At 35.1% G+C, this 17892-nt stretch overlaps 1 protein-coding gene across 6 annotated transcripts in view; it reads left to right on the forward strand.

The window, feature by feature from the left end:
* The window catches only part of LOC143243959 (metabotropic glutamate receptor-like), a 133615-nt gene that overhangs the window by 74839 nt on the left and 40884 nt on the right, over positions 1 to 17892 (forward strand). For all 6 annotated transcript variants that reach the window (XM_076487837.1, XM_076487833.1, XM_076487834.1 and 3 more), the window contains one exon: positions 1200 to 3004. In XM_076487837.1, the coding sequence (XP_076343952.1) occupies positions 1645 to 3004 (1360 nt within the window). In that variant the 5' untranslated portion in view covers positions 1200 to 1644. The remainder of the gene's footprint in view (positions 1 to 1199; positions 3005 to 17892) is intronic.

The following is a 17892-nucleotide window of genomic DNA, read 5'->3' on the forward strand; positions in this document are numbered from 1 at the left end:
ATGACCAGATGGTTAAAGCACTCGACTCGTAATCCGCAAGTCGCGGGTTCGAATCCCTGTCACACCAAACATGCTCGCCTTTTCAGCCTTGTGGGCGTTATAATTTGACTGCCAATCCCACTATTCGTTTGTCGAAGAGTAGCCCAAGATTTGGCGGTGGGTGGTGATGACTAGCTGCCTTTCCTCTACTCTTGCATTGCTAAATTAGGGACGGCTAGTGCAGATAGCCCTCGAGTAACTTTGCGCGAAATTGAAAACAAACAAACTGCCCTGATCTGTACAGAACGTTCTAGGCGATATTACTGAATTTTGAAATTGCACTTTTTCGAAGTTAATAATCCGTTTGGGCTTGGCATGGCCAGGTGGTTAAGGTGTGCGACTCGTAATCTGAGGGTCGCGGGTTCGCATCCCTGTCACACCAAACATGCTCGCCCTTTCAGCCGTCGGGGCATTATAATGTGACGGTCAATCCCACTATTCGTTGGTAAAAGAGTAGCCCAAGAGTTGGCAGTGGGTGGTGATGACTAGCTATCTTCCCTCTGGTTTTACACTACTAAATTAGGGACGGCTAGTGCAGATAGCTCTCGAGTTGCTTTGTGCGAAATTCAAAAACAAACAAACAATAATCCGTTCAAGAAAATAACCGTATTTATGATTGCCATTAATACTTTTAAGACGTGGATTTGCCATATTATGGCGGTTAAAATTTAATCAGGGGCATTTTATTAATTTTGAAAATCAGTATGTAACTAGTATTATAAGCATGAAAATATTTTTATTATGATAACATGTGATTCCAAGCTTAAGATTTTTCAAGATTAATTCCCTTTTGCGAAAATAAAAGTCAGTGTTAAATTCTGTATGCAATACAGCTACAATAAATATTATTGTTTTTTTATTTTTATAATAGTATTTCAACAATAAAGTGTTTCATAATAACAGTATATAAAGGTCAAAACAAAATTTTGATAAAATATTCGAGGACTATTTTTGCATATTATCTCCGATTTTGTTGAAATTCGTAAATAAACTGAATAATCTGTTATTTATGTAATTACGTTTTAAATTATAAAATTAATTTAAGTTCTTATACTAACATTTCCTCTTTATTTGCTTGTCTGTTTGTATATACATATCAATATATCATATGGAAACATATTTCCTAACAAGTATTTTATTTTTGTATCAATTGGATCCAGGTTACTGGAAGAGAGAGGTGGCAAAATCCGGATCGGTCTTCACGATGACGTTGTTTTCTTAGCTTCAAGAAACGTAATTAAACGTGTGTATTTTACTTGGGCTTGTCAACTCAAATAGTTCATTCCTATCACGATGATGTCTGTGTCCACAACACGAAAGAAATTCAAGCACATCCTTTCCTCAAGACTGGAAACAAATTTGAACACTTTAACCAAATATTTCGCAATTACTTGTTTATCTTTCAGTATTCAGTGTCTACTTTAGATTAAGCAGAAGTTTTGTTGAAAACGAAGCTATTTTGAAGATTAGAAAAAAATCGTGTCAGTTAACTAAAAAAACTACAAACAAATTTAACAAATCGAAGGATCTGACGATAGAATTTTTTTCTCTACTCGACAAGTAAGATAATTCATCATAGATAAACTGATTTACTGTATCTTTGATATGAATCCAAAAAACACAGTAATGTGTGTTGTTTGTCTGGTGTTGAGAGCATTAGTCATCAGTACAATGTTATGGTTAGCTATTCACGACTTGGCTGCCTCTGCATTAAAAGCCCATATTCCAGGGGACATCATATTCGGAGGACTTTTCCCTATTCATAAAAAAAACACAAAAAGCAAATGTGGTCCAATTAATAAAGATCGTGGTATTCAAAGAACAGAAGCAATGTTATTCGCCATCGACAAGATTAATCAGGATCATTCCATTCTAGGGAATATTAAACTTGGGGCTATTATTCTAGACACGTGTTCCAGTGATAGTTACGCTCTCAACCAATCATTGGAGTTCATCAGGGCGTCCATCAATACCGTTGACTCTTCAGCTTTCGAATGTCAAGACGGAACTCATCCAAAACTAAAGTTCAGTAATAAGGCAATCAGGGGAGTGATAGGTGGTTCTTACAGTGAGGTGTCACTTCAAGTTGCGAATCTACTTAGACTTTTTCGAATACCTCAGGTCAGTCCAGCATCTACTGGTACCTCACTCAGCGACAAAAGTAGATACGACTTCTTTGCTCGAACTGTTCCTCCAGATACCTTCCAGGCTGTGGCTCTAGTGGACCTTGTGCAACTCTTTAACTGGTCTTATGTTTCACTTGTATCTTCGGAAGGTCAGTATGGTGATTCAGGAATGAAAGCATTCCAACAAGAAGCGCGTGCTAGGAATATATGCATTGCCGTGAACGACAAGGTTCCTCATTCGGCCTCAAAAGCAAAATTTGATGAGATTTACAGAAACTTGTTAACTAAATCTAATGCTAGAGGAGTTGTTCTTTTCACAAGGGCAGAAGATTCGCGAGGAATTCTAGAGGCTGCTAAACGAACCGGTTCTGTTAACACATTCGCTTGGGTGGCCAGTGATGGTTGGGGAACACAGGATAAACTAGTTGAAGGACTCGAGGCCGTTGCTGAAGGTGCTATTACAGTCGAGTTGCAGTCTAAAGAAATCCATGAATTTGATTTGTATATGAAGAATTTGACTCCTTCAAGCAACCGAAGAAATCCTTGGTTTGAGGAATATTGGCAAGATGTCTTTTCTTGTACACTTCCTCATAATGTAAACTATCAGATTAACAACACTGAACTTATATGTTCGAATAATCTAAGACTAGACGAAAGCGTTGGATATAAGCAAGAGTCTAAAGTTCAGTTCGTTGTAGATGCAGTCTATTCTGTTGCTCATGCCCTCCACAGAGTCTGGGAAAACTTGTGTAGCCCTTACAAGGGTTATTGTGAAGAAATGAGGGAATTAGACGGTGGTGTCCTCTATCGAGATTACTTGCTTAATGTTTCATTTATCGGTAAGTTCGAGTACATTTCAGTATTTTTGTGTTTTGAAATGGTCATTTAAGAATATTAAAGAAATATGCTATAATGTTGTGGACGTTACAACGGATAAGATGCATCAGAAAATCGAGTATAACGTTGATTCAATTAGTACTGTTTGACAATAATTTATCTTCTTCAAATCGAGTACTCTGTGGTAATGACATGTACATATGTTACAACAAGTGTGATTGAGTGAAAAAGAAAGCTTCACACACGTTGCGTTAAGTAGCTTGAAAACATCAAGCTTCAACAGTAAATAATTATAAAATATACATTATAACACACTTAAAAACATTATGCATAATAATTTCAAAACTATAACAGAAGCTAAAGTACTTTCAAACTACGGTATTCACATTTCTCGCCCTCTAGCGGTCCAGAACCTTTTCCAGATATAAATGCACGATAATAGTTTTTTTTACTAAGCTACTTGTCTTCTGTAAAATTTAATAGAAAAATTGGCTATCGTACAAAACGTCTTAGATTTTATTATTATTATTCTGGTTTTATGCTAGGTTCATGCTCCTTCCTTACAAGACTTATCACAGGCTGAACTGACAGCTCTGAACACTTTCTCTAAGTATGTTATAAAGTTTCTGGTTAGTGATCGATATCTAATAACCGTGAAGAGGAAAGCTTTTCATATTTATTCAATGTTTAGCTTTTATGTTACCGAATTGAATTAATACTGTTTACTACCGGCAGGGGTCGCATATTAAATTACATTGAATAATTTTCTGTTTTTATTTGACGCAACAATCAGTATAAAGAACTGATTAACTAAAAACTGGTTTTTGTTTGTTTGTTTGTTATCCACAAAATTAGACAATGTGATAAGTGTGCTGTGCTCACCAAGGGTCTCTAAACCCGTATATTAGTATTATGAGTCATCAGACGTGCCACCGAGCTATTGCAGGACACAGAATTGAGTAAAATTACTCATTTTGTGTGTAAGATACACTGAAAATATCCAGCAATAATCCGTTGAACTTACTACTATCTTGACATGTTTTTGGTTAAACTTTTATGTAAGTTGTATGTCATTAGTGACCCTGTTTTGAGCCAGAAAACAGTTGTGCATAAATATTGTTAAATGAATGTGTTTAGAAATCCGATGACTTCAGTAATTCTAAATCTAATGTTACTCCACAAAAATGTTATTATGAAGTCTTTTATTATTTTATATAAAACGCATGAGAATATCAGACACGAGGAAGTGTGTGGGGATATATGAACACTACTAGAAAATTTATTTTAGAGTTTTCACTTTATTAACGATTTTGTAATATTAATAAATGCAGTGAAACTAGAGTTTCTAAAGTTATCTTTCACAGACAATTAATGCCGATTTGTCAAACCTTTTAATTATATTTAAAACTACTTTTGCGTAGTTGGCTATTTGAGCATTCCACTTTATCAAAACCCGATTTTTACCGTTGTTAGCTAAGAATTACCAAAGGCTATCATGTATTTATTATATCCTCTTTTGTCTTACATTAATATATTATTAGCATGACATTAATAATAACACTTGAGTGAACTTCAACACGATGTTGAATCAGATTTCTTGACAGATTAGTATAAACTAAATAAAAACATTCGCGTATTTTTACATGACAAGAGGCAAGTTACAAAGTAGTTATAAATTTAGAACTTATTTGTACAATTTCATAAAACTAGTTAAAAGTTTATCCATAAAAAATGGTTACCGTGATTAAGAAAGGCTTACTACACTAGTAAATAACACAGTTCATAAATGTAAATCACTTATCTTAATGTATAAGGACTACATTAATGATTTTGTGTTACTAAAATAATTACTGAACGCGAGAAGGTAAAGACGTCGTGTCCTATGAGTAAATTATCCAACAGTTATGTCAGAATTGTGCGTTGGTTGTTAGATTCTCCTTAGTAAGCGCTGTTCTACTACATTAAAATATCAACAATCAACAAATGTTTTGCATCCATTGGTAGGTAGGAGATAAAATGTTGCACATTGAGAGAAACACGCACTGCTAATAAAATAATAATAAAATATTGAAGGTGCATATACATCTAACAGTGCAAAATAGACGTGCAAAGTTGTACTTCATTGCAAATAAATTAATAAAGAAATTATATCAATACTCACGAACACACACACAAATAAATATCTATCAGCTCAATTCGGGTGACGAACTAACTGATCTTAAATTGATCGTAATTATTGATTTTAGAGAAACATTGTTCTGTAATAAACGTGTAATGTACTCAGTATGAAAATTATATATTGAGATTTATTCAATGTAAATTAATTTCATTAATTAGTCATCTACGATCTAAGCTATGAAACGGAATACTGTGGAAAAACAAGTCATCTTTCTTATCCATCCTTTCCTTGTGAAGTAAAACTACGTCGTATAAAAACTAGTGGAGCTAATTGGTTCACGTGTTTCTACAGAGTTGCTGAGTTTGAGCACTCAATTTATGAAACAATTACCTCCCCCTAAGTTTCTGATTGGTATAGAGAATAGAACATTTGTTTCTGACATGGTAATGTTACTGTTGTTCAGGAAATGTTGGTGGTTGAAATATTTGAGTAAGTTATTCTTGAAGAAATGTACAGCATATCATAATAATGATAAATGAACATTCTTTGCAAAGAGAAAGTTTGGAGACAAAGTTACACACAGGATTATATGTGTTGTGAGAGAATTAGGTAAATGTAAAGAGACACTGAGATTTATGTACATGGTTTTATGTTGTTTTTTTTGAGATGTATAGATAGACACAATGAAAGTTACACGCACAGTTGTTTGTTGTGTGAGAGAAAGAGATAGATGTAAAGTGTCATGTGTTTGAAGACGTAATGTGTACGGTGAAAGTAATGTATTATACTATGTATTTAGAGATAAAAAAAGCTACATGTAGTGTACAGTGGTAGTAATACACATAGTTCCGTGTTTGGCGGAAACACATGAAGACCTTTTAAGAAGAGGTACAGAAATATGATGTTAAACCGAAATGCACATTGAAGTTGAACCATGACGTTATATGTTTGACGTAAGAATAAAGAGATGTAATACTACAGTTAAGGTTGGATATTTGTATGAAAGGTTAATAAATGTAAACCCAAGCTGAAGGTAATTTACATATTTTTCTTAAACCAACCCATATGCAGGTAAAACGTTTTGACGTTTTTACGAACTGGAAAATTTTGTAATTAAAAACATATCACTATGTAGGTAGATTTAGATTTTCAGCCGCGACATAGTGGCTCATAGAATGGCTCTACGTTTCTTAAGTATAAACATTTAGCTTAAAGCTCTGTCATCTCTTGCCTCATTTGAGATCTAATTACAGTTTTGGACTCAGGAAGTCACACCTTTTCGACTGATGTAGCTGACTACGCCTAAGGTCTTATACATTAATTTAATCTAATCCTGCCTAAAATAATTTCAAGTGCCAAGGCTATTGAGGATTCTCTCTTGTTATTATTACTTTATGATTTATTAACTCGTTTATTAACGAGTTATATGAATACTTACAAACAGTCTCTACCAATCAGTTTTCTACTTCATCTATGAAGCAAGAAATATCGAGATGTTGGAATGCAGTGAGTTGCTTGCACGTTGTCGATCAGTGAAACTGATTCAACAAGAACCAAGCTTTGTGCAACAACGTAAGGAACTATCATGTACAATGAAGGATTGTGAAGGTAGCGGATAAGAGAACGTAGCAACCAACAAGACCAAATGTTGAGTATGAGAGTACGCCATAACTTTGCGAAACGGTGAGCTTATCGCTTATAAGCAGCCAAAGACGTTGCACCTGTTAGAGTAATCACTTTAGAACATATCAGCTGGACGAACAAGTAGCAGAGATGTTCTATATAGTTGTACCATGTAATCATGAAACATTGATAGTAGTTTAACGTATGTTGACCCTAAATGAAACTGACGCTGTATTGAGAGAAATGAATATTCTAATCATTATTTTATTTTCTAAACTTTACCACACATACATATATACAGGCATAATACCAAATACTTTATGCAAGAAAGATTTTACTTGTAACTTTTACAAGCCAATCGTTGTACACAAAACTGTCTCATTCTTTGTTTTGTAAAACCTCAAAAAGAGTCCGTGGTCTTCAAACCACAAGTCTTTTTCAAAATCACGAAGACTTAAAACTGTTCTTAGGTCCACGTTATTTTTAAAATGCTAATTCTTAGCACCATTTTCTACAAAAACACGTTGCAATATGTACAAATGAACAAGTTAACAGAAATGTGCATTTTATATGACACGAGCTGAAATACCCGTTAACTGATAGAGAATGTTTAAACTTAATTAAAACAGTATTAGTTTAACAGTGATAACATGAACATAAACTTTACTTCAACATTTTATAATTATAACAAAACTTCTTCATAAACAGTATTTATAGTTTACTTTCCATCTACCAACAAATAAGGTATTTAAAGTGATATAATCCTTGAACACGCTACAGTTGATTGATCACGAAAGAAGCATGGTTGTTAGAAAAAAAAAATAACTTTCATACTTCGACCTTTAAATTCAATGTTGTTTGAAGTGTCAGTCTGCCCAGATTGTTTGACATTTGCTCAATAGGCAAAGACTAATTAATTAATTAACCAACAGGCTTTACAAAATTAAAATAGGGATAAAATTCAATTTTGATCTCCTTAGGACATTCCACATAGTTCATAGTGTTTACATACACATTTTGGCTGTGATTGGCCCAATAGACTCGGTAGAGTTAGGGTGTAAACAAATACACCTTTCGTCTTTACGTATGAACAGAACATGATGTTCCCTTGTGAGTAGCCAACTGCCACTCGCTAGTACAGCGGTAAGAGTACAAAGGATTTACAACGCTAAAATCAGTGGGTTCGATTCCCCTTGGCGGGCTCAGCAGATAGTCCAATGTGGCTTTGCTATAAGAAAACACGAACACAGTAGCCAAGCAAGAAAACCGTTTCAAAGTTGTCTGTCAACGCATACATCTGTATGAAAAGATCCAATAATATTCAATACACAAATATTTTGCAAATAAAAGAACCTGTTTCTAAACCTAATTAAGTTAAGGGAAATACATACACATTGTATACTTAAGAAAAGTGTACAAAAATGTAAAACAATAGTTCTCTATCACGTCGCTGTTTGTTTTTGTTCAAGCAGGAAACATCCTTATTAAAAACCATGTTTTACAAATATTTTGCATGGTGACAGATGAAATACTACTAACCATGCACGTTTATGTTTTCACAAAAATTAAACTGGCTATAATATATTTATACGTTATAATTTAAATATGTTTTATCCTTTTTGTGTGTAAGGACACTGTCTTACTGTTGACAATTAATCTATGTGAATTAACAGATTTGTTTCATATGAAGTGAAATAGGTATTCGCTTTCTTTCAAATATTCATGTTTTTGTTTGGTTTGAATTTCGCGCAAATCTACACGAGGGTTGTCTGCGTTAGCCGTTCCAAATTTAGCAGTGTAAGACTAGAGGGAAGGCAGCTAGTCATCACCACCCACCGCCAATTCTTGGGCTACTCTTTTAAAATCGGAAAGTGGGAGTGATCGTAACATTATAACGCCGCAACGCCTAAAAGGATTAACATGTTTAGTGTGACTGGAATACGAAACCGAAACTCTTATATTACAGGTTGAGTTACTTAACCACCTGGCGATGTCCGGCCTATGTTGATGATGAAGCCATAGTAAGATGATGCTTAAACTACAGAGATATCTAATCATTGTCTACCCATTTTAGACTCCATATCAATTTTGTAATATATTTAATTGTCTCTATTTTCTATACATTTTGAAATATATCCAATGGACCCCATATGAAGTCTTAAAAGTGCAATAAGCTATTGTCATTTTTGTACAAGTACATAGTTTGTTTGTCCAGGTAGCGCGTGAATACGTTATTTTTAAGAGAAAAAATGAAAAAGAAAAAACGTGAAAGGTTAAAAGAAAAAAACTAATTTTCGAAAAGCGTAACTCTATCTAGAGCTCCTCTGACCAGTGGTATAGCGAAACGTTTGCGGACTCACACTGCTAAAAACCGGGTTTCGATATCCGTGGTGGGCAGAGCACAGAGAGTCCATCGTGTAGCTTTATGCTTAATTCTAAACAAACAAATCTCTATTTAGAAGCGGGAAATTTTACCAAGTGTTTTGAATAAAAATAGGCTTTAAGTTGAACGAGAAAACACTACAGGCAGAATAAACTGGAACATCTACTTTACATGCAGGATAGAAATGGAACATTTTGTGTCTTTTCAGTTCAGTATTCTGTTCCTATTCAATAAGTTGGAGAAAACAAATAACATTAAACTTGGTAAATATCCTTCAAACTCATGATGCATTGCCTGCTTCAGTGTATATTTGATTTCAACGTTTCAATACATTACGCATCATGTATTTAAACTAATAAATAACAACGGTTGATATATCTGCTATTCCTCATAATATTGCAAAATGGCTCAGAACAAATAGCGAGAAAACTTCATTGTTAAAATACAAATTTCGATCTCATAGGTAAAGAACAAAATGCACTGAGTTAAAGCGCATGCTCTGTGAATCTTAGGATTAAATTCACAGCCATTTATCATACGATAACTTTTGATAACGTAGTCCCACAAACATTGTTTGGAAGAACAGAAGGAGCAAAAGTAATAAAACAACCACTACAACCGAGTATTTTCGAAAAATATTTCGAAAAATAATTACGTGAAATTCATAGATTTCGTTATAGAGAAATTTTCAACCTATTTTCGTCAACTGTGATCTTTAAACATGTTGATTAGTTGTTTTTTAAGAGTTTGATATTAAGTTTTGTACTTAATATATCAACTTCAGGTATTTGGCTCTTTAAATCGAATAGTGAAATTGACTGTCACTTTTATTAAAGCACTTTCATCTCAAAGTGCGGAACGTTTTTAATACCATCACGTCTTGAATCCAGAACTTTACGATCCTCAGCCCGAAATCCTAACCACGCTATGTAATCTAAAGAGCGAAGACACAATAAAATGGAAAAAAAAAACGGACAAATTAGGAAAAGTGTGCCGTTTCTGGCAGTGTGTGGTAAATCAGAAAACAAAATATGTGACAGGTACATCAAACAAATACGAAACTGAAATATATCCTGACACTTATCATAACTGAACGATAATCAAAGCGTCGAACAAAAACAACATTCAAAGCATCAAATTATGGCCATCGACGCTCAGTGCGCCGCTATCAAAACAACATTAAGAAGAAATGCATTATATAGAAGAAAACATGGCTCATCTACGAGAAATTCACAAACCCCGACTGTTATGTGAGCATTGTCTCAAGTGACAGCCCTTTATTTGTTTGTCAAATAAGAATTAAGAGAAAACTCGTTATGGTGATAACTAATTGACCTAAAATACCACAAAATAGGCTTTTTATTTAAAACTGGCACAGAGAAAAAATCTGACAACTTTTCAATAAAAGAACATTTAATGAAAACAACATAAATATTTTGAGCATTTCATAAATCATTGAAATTCCCTAACTAATTTTATTTGATGTATTCCCCCCCCCCCGCCGTATTGTTCACGCTGGCTACAATAAGTAGAATTCACAATATATTATATAACTAAAGATTTTCATTCTTTTATACATTTTTCTTTTCTTCTTTCATTCTAGAGACCGTGCGTGACTAGTGGATCTAAACGTCAACTCGTGATGCATGCTCCTTAGTTTCAATTGTTGACGTGATATAACAGTGACAATCAATTCTGTTAATCGGTTCAAATAATTGGATGAAAGCTGACTGGCTATCTTTCCCCTGATGAGTGATTCACAAGTACATCTTAAGTTTAAAGCTCTCTGGCTTATGTACAAGTTGCAATTACCAGCACCATACCTTTTAAATTGTATAAATTAAAGGCATGGTTTTCGAAACCCAAACAAAGTATGAATTATTTGGATTATACCCCAAAAAGAACTACAGTAAGAGTAGCAGTTTGATTATTGTGACGTTTGTTTTGTTTTGAATTTCACGTAAAGCTACACGAGAACTATCTATGCTATCCGTCTCTAATTTAGGTGTGTAAGACTAAAGGGAGGGCAGCTAGTCATCACTACCCACCGCCAACTCTTGGGCTACTTTTTTACCAACGAATAGCGGGATTGACCGTAACATTATAACGCCACCACGGCTGAAAGAGCGAGAATGCTTGGTGCGAATGGGATTCGAACCCGTGACCCTCGCATTACGAGTCGAGCGACTTAAATACCTGGTCCTGCCGGGCCCTATTGTGACGTAATTTGGGCAAATGATAAATTATGTTGTTCTATATGTAGACTAAAAATGTCACATTCGTAAGGGTTTTGACTGACACGGATGTTGTTAATGTTTAGAACGTAGAAAATATTTAGCAGGATAAATTATTAACGTTAGTTATAACGTATTTAGTTTGCAGTTACCAGATATTGAATTTATATTATACAATCCAAAACATACTGGTCAATGCTGAAGATATGCTTCCTAATAAATAATAAGGGATTTGTTTGAACCTGCATTTAAACAAACTTAATCTGCAGAATATTTGTAGCCCATTTTATTTTATTAACAAAAAAATCAACGTTTCTCCATTGCAACTGATCCAGGTCCAATCCTTTTTCTTAGAACGAGTAACAATTAAAAATCTTAACATAACTCGTTAATTTCATGTAGCGCATCAATGGATTTTTGTATCCAATCGATTCGAATATCCAGACAAAAGATGAACAAATTTATATTGATGATAGCTTCAGAAGGCAAACATGAAACCTGTTAAGGAAAATAAAGCTTGTGTACAGCTTTAACTTTGCTTGTAAATCGGAAATATATTGAATTGTAAGTGAATAAGCTTTATGTTGAACAAAAAGACACTCCAGCTAGAGCAAACTCGCACCCCTTTTCTACAATCTGCTCAAAATTAAAAGAGTACAAGTGACTGTACCTGTTGTAGGTAAGTACAGTTTTCACTGTACAAACGTACACCTCGTACTGACATACTCAGCAGGTCAGTTCCTTTTGGGCCATGCTGAAATATTGTGATCCTTTGTTGAATCTGCTAATATAGTTTGTGTTAATGTAATTAAACATAATTTTAAACCGAAAAGCGCTTTTCTACAATAATAAGTATTTAATAAAGAATAATACACATAGAATACTAATACACATAGGAGGCAGAACCGGGGAATCACTGGAGGCACGTGCCTATGGTAGTGAAGAGCCCCTTTGAACCGGAAGTAGAAACTTATATATATTCATCATGTGAATTCACTACATTAGTTTTTCATTTCAACAGTGATAGTTAACATAGACAATAAAATGCGAGTGTGTGTGTTTTCATAGCAGAGCCACATTGGGCTATCTGCTGAGCCCACCGAGGGGAATCGAACCCCTGATTTTAGCGTTGTAAATCCGTAGACATACCACTGTACTAGCGGGGGGCAACAATAAGATGCACCCGAATTCACGTGTGTTTCTCTGCTGTAGTCGCATAAACCAGTTTAACGGTGAGAAAGACGTGCATTTTATTGAACCATAAATATGAATCAGTAGAAACATTGTTTAAGCGACAGCTTTTAATTACTTCCAGGTGATTATCAAATATCTCATTTATAAGTCTCTGTATCGCTATAGCGACAGATCGACCAACAGTTTTCAGAGGTTTTCCAAAAACCTTTTTCACAATTCAATAAAAAATAGCATGAGAGTGGAATAACTTCAGTAAAGTAAAACTACGAAAGACTGTTACGCTAATAACTCCCATGAAAATATCTAAATATTTAAGGAATGAATATGTACACCGTTCAGTCTTTACCAAAGAGAAACTGATTTATGATCAATATTTCTTCTATAATGTTCCGTGAAAAATACTCGTTTAAAAGAGAAAAAAAAGTAAAGATCTATTTCTAAGAAATAACAACAACATAAAAATAAATGCGTATTTCAGAGCAAAAAATTGCTTCCCTCTTATAATACACGATGTTAGGCACAGCATGGCAGGATCGTTAAGGGACTCGACTCGTAATCTGAGGGTCGCGGGTTCGAATCCCCGTCACATCAAACACTCTCACCTTTTCAGCCATGGGGGCGTTATAATGTGACGGTCAATCCCACTATTTGTTGGTAAAAGAGTAGCCCAAGAGTTGGTGTTGGGTGATGATGACTAGCTACTCTCCCTCTAGTCTTAAACTGCTAAATTAGGAACAGCTAGCGCAGATAGTCCTCGTGTCGCTTTGTGTGAAATTCAAAACAAAGATACAGTTACCATCTTTAACAACTATTTGAATATTGGAAATATCTATATGTATTTCTCAAGCGAATGGTTGTTTGAATTATTAAGTAATAGGATCTTGATTTTATAAAAAGTGATCCAAAGGAAAAAATAACAACATAAGCTACATACTGCTTTTATGAATTGTTCTTTGCTACAACTGAAAAACAAACACTAACTTTTGATGTGCATCTATGAAAGACCTTAGAGCATTTTAGTTTCAAGAGCTTGGTATTTGGTTTTACTTGAACTGCAGCAAAAAACAAACACACCGTCATATAATATATCTATATATTCCAGCACGAATTATTAAGCCTATTCGAAACAAATGTTTTACAATAAAATGGAACACCATCCATATTTAGAGAAATATCGATTCCTACAAATAAAATAACTACTTTTAATGGCTTCAGGTATAATATTTTTTTACACTTATTAGATGGCATACACACGAGAATAAAAACATAATGTAATTACGTTATTTAAATCTAAATGTGCCCCCTCCAGTGTCACAGCGGTATGTCAGCGGACTTACAACACAAGAATTCGGGTTTCAATACCCGTGGTGGACTGAACCCATTGTGTTGATTTGTGCTTAATTACAAACAAACAGGCTGTATATACTTATTGCGTTAGCTTTACGAACCGAATGGGTTGACAAAGTGAAACACAGTTTGTTTTGTTGGGTTTCGCGCAAAGACGATATGAGCAAATAGGTGTCCTCATTTTCGAAATGATTGACTAGAGCTAATGCTTCTAGTGAACATTACATACCGCTAACTTGTGGACTACTGTTATCCGACCCAGTGGTGGGAAGTGACTGTCATTCTTATAATGCACCCACCTCCCCAGTCCGCAGAGAGTTTTTTCGGGTGTTTGTTTTTTCGTAAAGAGGGCGAAAATTGTAGAAAATCAGAACAATATGTTGATGTATTAAAAACATAGAAAATAATGCGACTCAGAGTTACCTTTCACTACACAATCCATTTTTACGGTAATGTTTTCTTGTATTCAATACAATAGCTGAAAAACAACTTCAGCGAGTGGAGAAAGCATTTTTAGCATTTTTGGTTTGAATACCATAGTAACAAACTAATGTTACGAAACGTGATGTTTTATACAGTTCAATGTACATTAAAACCTTCCCCGCTTCCACAGCTTAGGCATTTCACTTTCTATAAGAGAATTTTATTAAGCTCAGAGAAGGCGTAAACGTAAAGGCGTAATCCCTTTCTAATTCCATTTCAAACTTTTTTATTTGTTTATTCTCGCATATTTCAACGTTCTGTTGTGTTCGCGTCAATAATAGTATCCACATACACAGTCACGTTTGATAATGTTCCGAGTTCTCGTATGATTCAAAAGACAAATAAATACAGAAGTTTGTATTTATTTGTTTCATTTCATTGTTAAAGTGTAAAGCTGCACAATGAAATATCTCTGCTATGCACTCTGCGAGAATCAAACTCTCTTATTTACCCTAGAGTCAGTAGCAGTGTATGTGAATTGTGCTATTTCAACCTATTGATAATAGCTTAAGTCTTAACAGCTTCAAATCCTGTTCTTGACTTAAGACCTACCATTGGGTGAATGTTAATTTCTACATTATTAATTAGAACTATTAGCAGTAAATATATATTTAGGCCCGACATGGCCAGGTGGATATGACATCCGATTCGTAATCTGAGGGTCGGGGGTTCGAACCCCCATCACACCAAACATGCTACCCTTTTAGCCGTGGGGGCGTTATAATGTGACAGTCAATCCCACTATTTATTGGTAAAGAGAGTAGCCCAAGAGTTGGCGGTAGGTGGTGATGAGTAGCCGCCTTCCCTCTAGTATTACACCGGTAAATTAGGGCCGGCTAGCGCACATAGGTCTCGAATAGTTTTACACAAAATTTAAAACAAACCAAAATATGTATTTAAACCAAGGTAAAGAAATCCAATGTAATGGAAGATAAGTAATAAATTCCTTTCGTTGATAAAGATCACAGTAACAACAGCTCTTGTTGAATTGTAGTAAATTAAAACACCCTCAGAAATATTAAATGCTGAAATAAAATGAATCACCGACTTGCAAATAAATATTTCGGAGCAAACTAACAACTGTTTTCTGATAAAATTGGTGTGATTAGTCTTGGAACACGTTTCGTACTTGCGTGTTAGGTGAGAGGTAGATAAAACTACATGTTACAAGGTGTTTATTACTAATGTTGAACGTGTAATATACGTGAGATATACATATTAACTTCGCAATAGTTCTTACATTTTTTCATTTTTATCTTAGTTACAAGAACTAGTGGTAATAAAAATAGAGTTCTCTTAAATCTGACTGGTGTATAACTGATTGCGGAAAATGTTTAGAGGTTGTTGGAGAAGATATCTTTACGTGATGACGAGAAACCCACTTGAAGTAAAAGTCAAAATAAAATATAGATCAACATTTCGACCTTCTTAGGTCATCTTTGTTAACCTGAAGATGAACTAAGAAGGTCGAAACGTTGTACTTTGTTTTAATTAAAGTGCTTATACTCAGCCGTCTTGAGAATATAGATATCTCTTCGGTTTACACTTAAATAGTTACAAGAACTACCTACAGGAGATTTTTCGATATTAGATACGTTCTTTTTGTAGTCAGTGTCGGACTTTCGAACATTTTGGTAAGTCAATAAATTATCCAACCGATGTGTGGAGATAATCTTCATAACGTAAATAATATTAAGTTAATATGATGAGCTGCGTGACTCAATAGCTTTAAGTTGCCTATCGGAAAAAAAACATAGTTAAAGAGGTTAATTAGTAACATTTAACAATTGTTTTACAAGAAAGATGATCGATATAAAAAGTATGACATGAGGTTTCTGAATGTATTTTCGTCTTGTATTATCTGGAAGATTAGGCAGGAAATTTGTTCAGATGGTTTACCTCGACGTATGATGTTAGAAACTTAAAACCACGAGAGCCGAAGTAAACCATCCTAACTAGTAATTATTTTACTTTACTCAGTTATCATACAGATAGTGATAAAGGATGAGGAAAATGGAAGATGACGAAATCGATTACTTCTTGAATGATGATGATTGTTTGTTTGTTTGTTTTTAATTTCGCGCAAAGCTACACGAGGAAAATCTGCGTTATTTCTCCCTAAATGCAAAACTAGAGGGAAGGCAGCTACTCGTCACTATCCACCGCCAATTTTTGGGTTACTCTTTTACCAACGTATAGTGGAATTGACTGTAACTTAATAACGCCGTCACACCAAACATGCTCGCCTTTTCAGCCGTGGGGGGCGTTATTAAGTTACAGTCAATTCCACTATACGTTGGTAAAACGTATCATTATTTTAGAACCAGCATTGCCAAGTGGTTAGGGAACTCGACTCATAATATAATGATTGCGGCCATAGTAAGATGATGGTTAAGCTGCAGAGATATTTAATCACTATCTACTCATTGTGGACTCTATACGATTACGGTGTTGGGGCATAAACATGTTCGTATCTGCCACTTCAAATATCTTTAAAAATCCAACGAAGAAGAAGAAATATAAAACCAACGATCCTGTTAGAGAAGCAGTAGCAATATTTACTAATTATACAGTTTACTGTGATTTTACACCATTCAAAATACACTTGTATACGCTGAATTTAATTATTAAATTGTAGTATGTTTGATAAGGAAGTGGGCCCGGCATGGCCTAGCGCGTAAGGCGTGCGACTCGTAATCCGAGGGTCGCGGGTTCGCGCCCGCGTCGCGCTAAACATGCTCGCCCTCCCAGCCGTGGTGGTGTATAATGTGACGGTCAATCCCACTATTCGTTGGTAAAGAGTAGCCCAAGAGTTGGCGGTGGGTGGTGATGACTAGCTGCCTTCCCTCTAGTCTTACACTGCTAAATTAGGGACGGCTAGCACAGATAGCCCTCGAGTAGCTTTGTGCGAAATGTCCAAACAAACAAACAAATGATAAGGAAGTGTATTCGATATCACGTGGTTTTTATAAAAGCTGCGTTTAAAGGTTTGGTTTGTTTTGAATTTCGTGCAAAGCTACACGAGAGCTATCTGCGCTAGCCGTCCCTAATTTAGCAGTGTAAGACTAGAGGAAAAGCAGCTAGTCATCACCACCCACGGCCAACTCTTGTGCTATTCTTTTTACCAACGAATAGTGGCATTGATCGTCACGTTATAATGCCCTCACAGCTGAAAGGGCGAGCATGTTTGGTATGAGGGAGGTTCGAACCCGCGACCCTCAGATTATGAGTCGAGTGCCTTAACCACCAGGTCATGCCAGGCCTCTGTGTTTAAAGGACATCATCTTTGGTAGTGTCAACCTCTCCAACCGTTTTTACACGTTAATCATACTATTCTTTCTGTACTCAAAACTCTTTTTGACCTTTAACCTGCCATTGAAAGTATTTCTTGATCGTGTTTGATTTAAGACGCTTGTGTCTGTTTGTATACCAAAACGACGACAAATCCTACACTATAAGGCATTTTGGAAATTTACAAAGTTTCTGATTTGACTGAAAAAAATTGTA

Source organism: Tachypleus tridentatus, chromosome 2 (genome assembly GCF_004210375.1).
Source record: "Tachypleus tridentatus isolate NWPU-2018 chromosome 2, ASM421037v1, whole genome shotgun sequence".
Taxonomy (NCBI): Eukaryota; Metazoa; Arthropoda; class Merostomata; order Xiphosura; family Limulidae; genus Tachypleus; species Tachypleus tridentatus.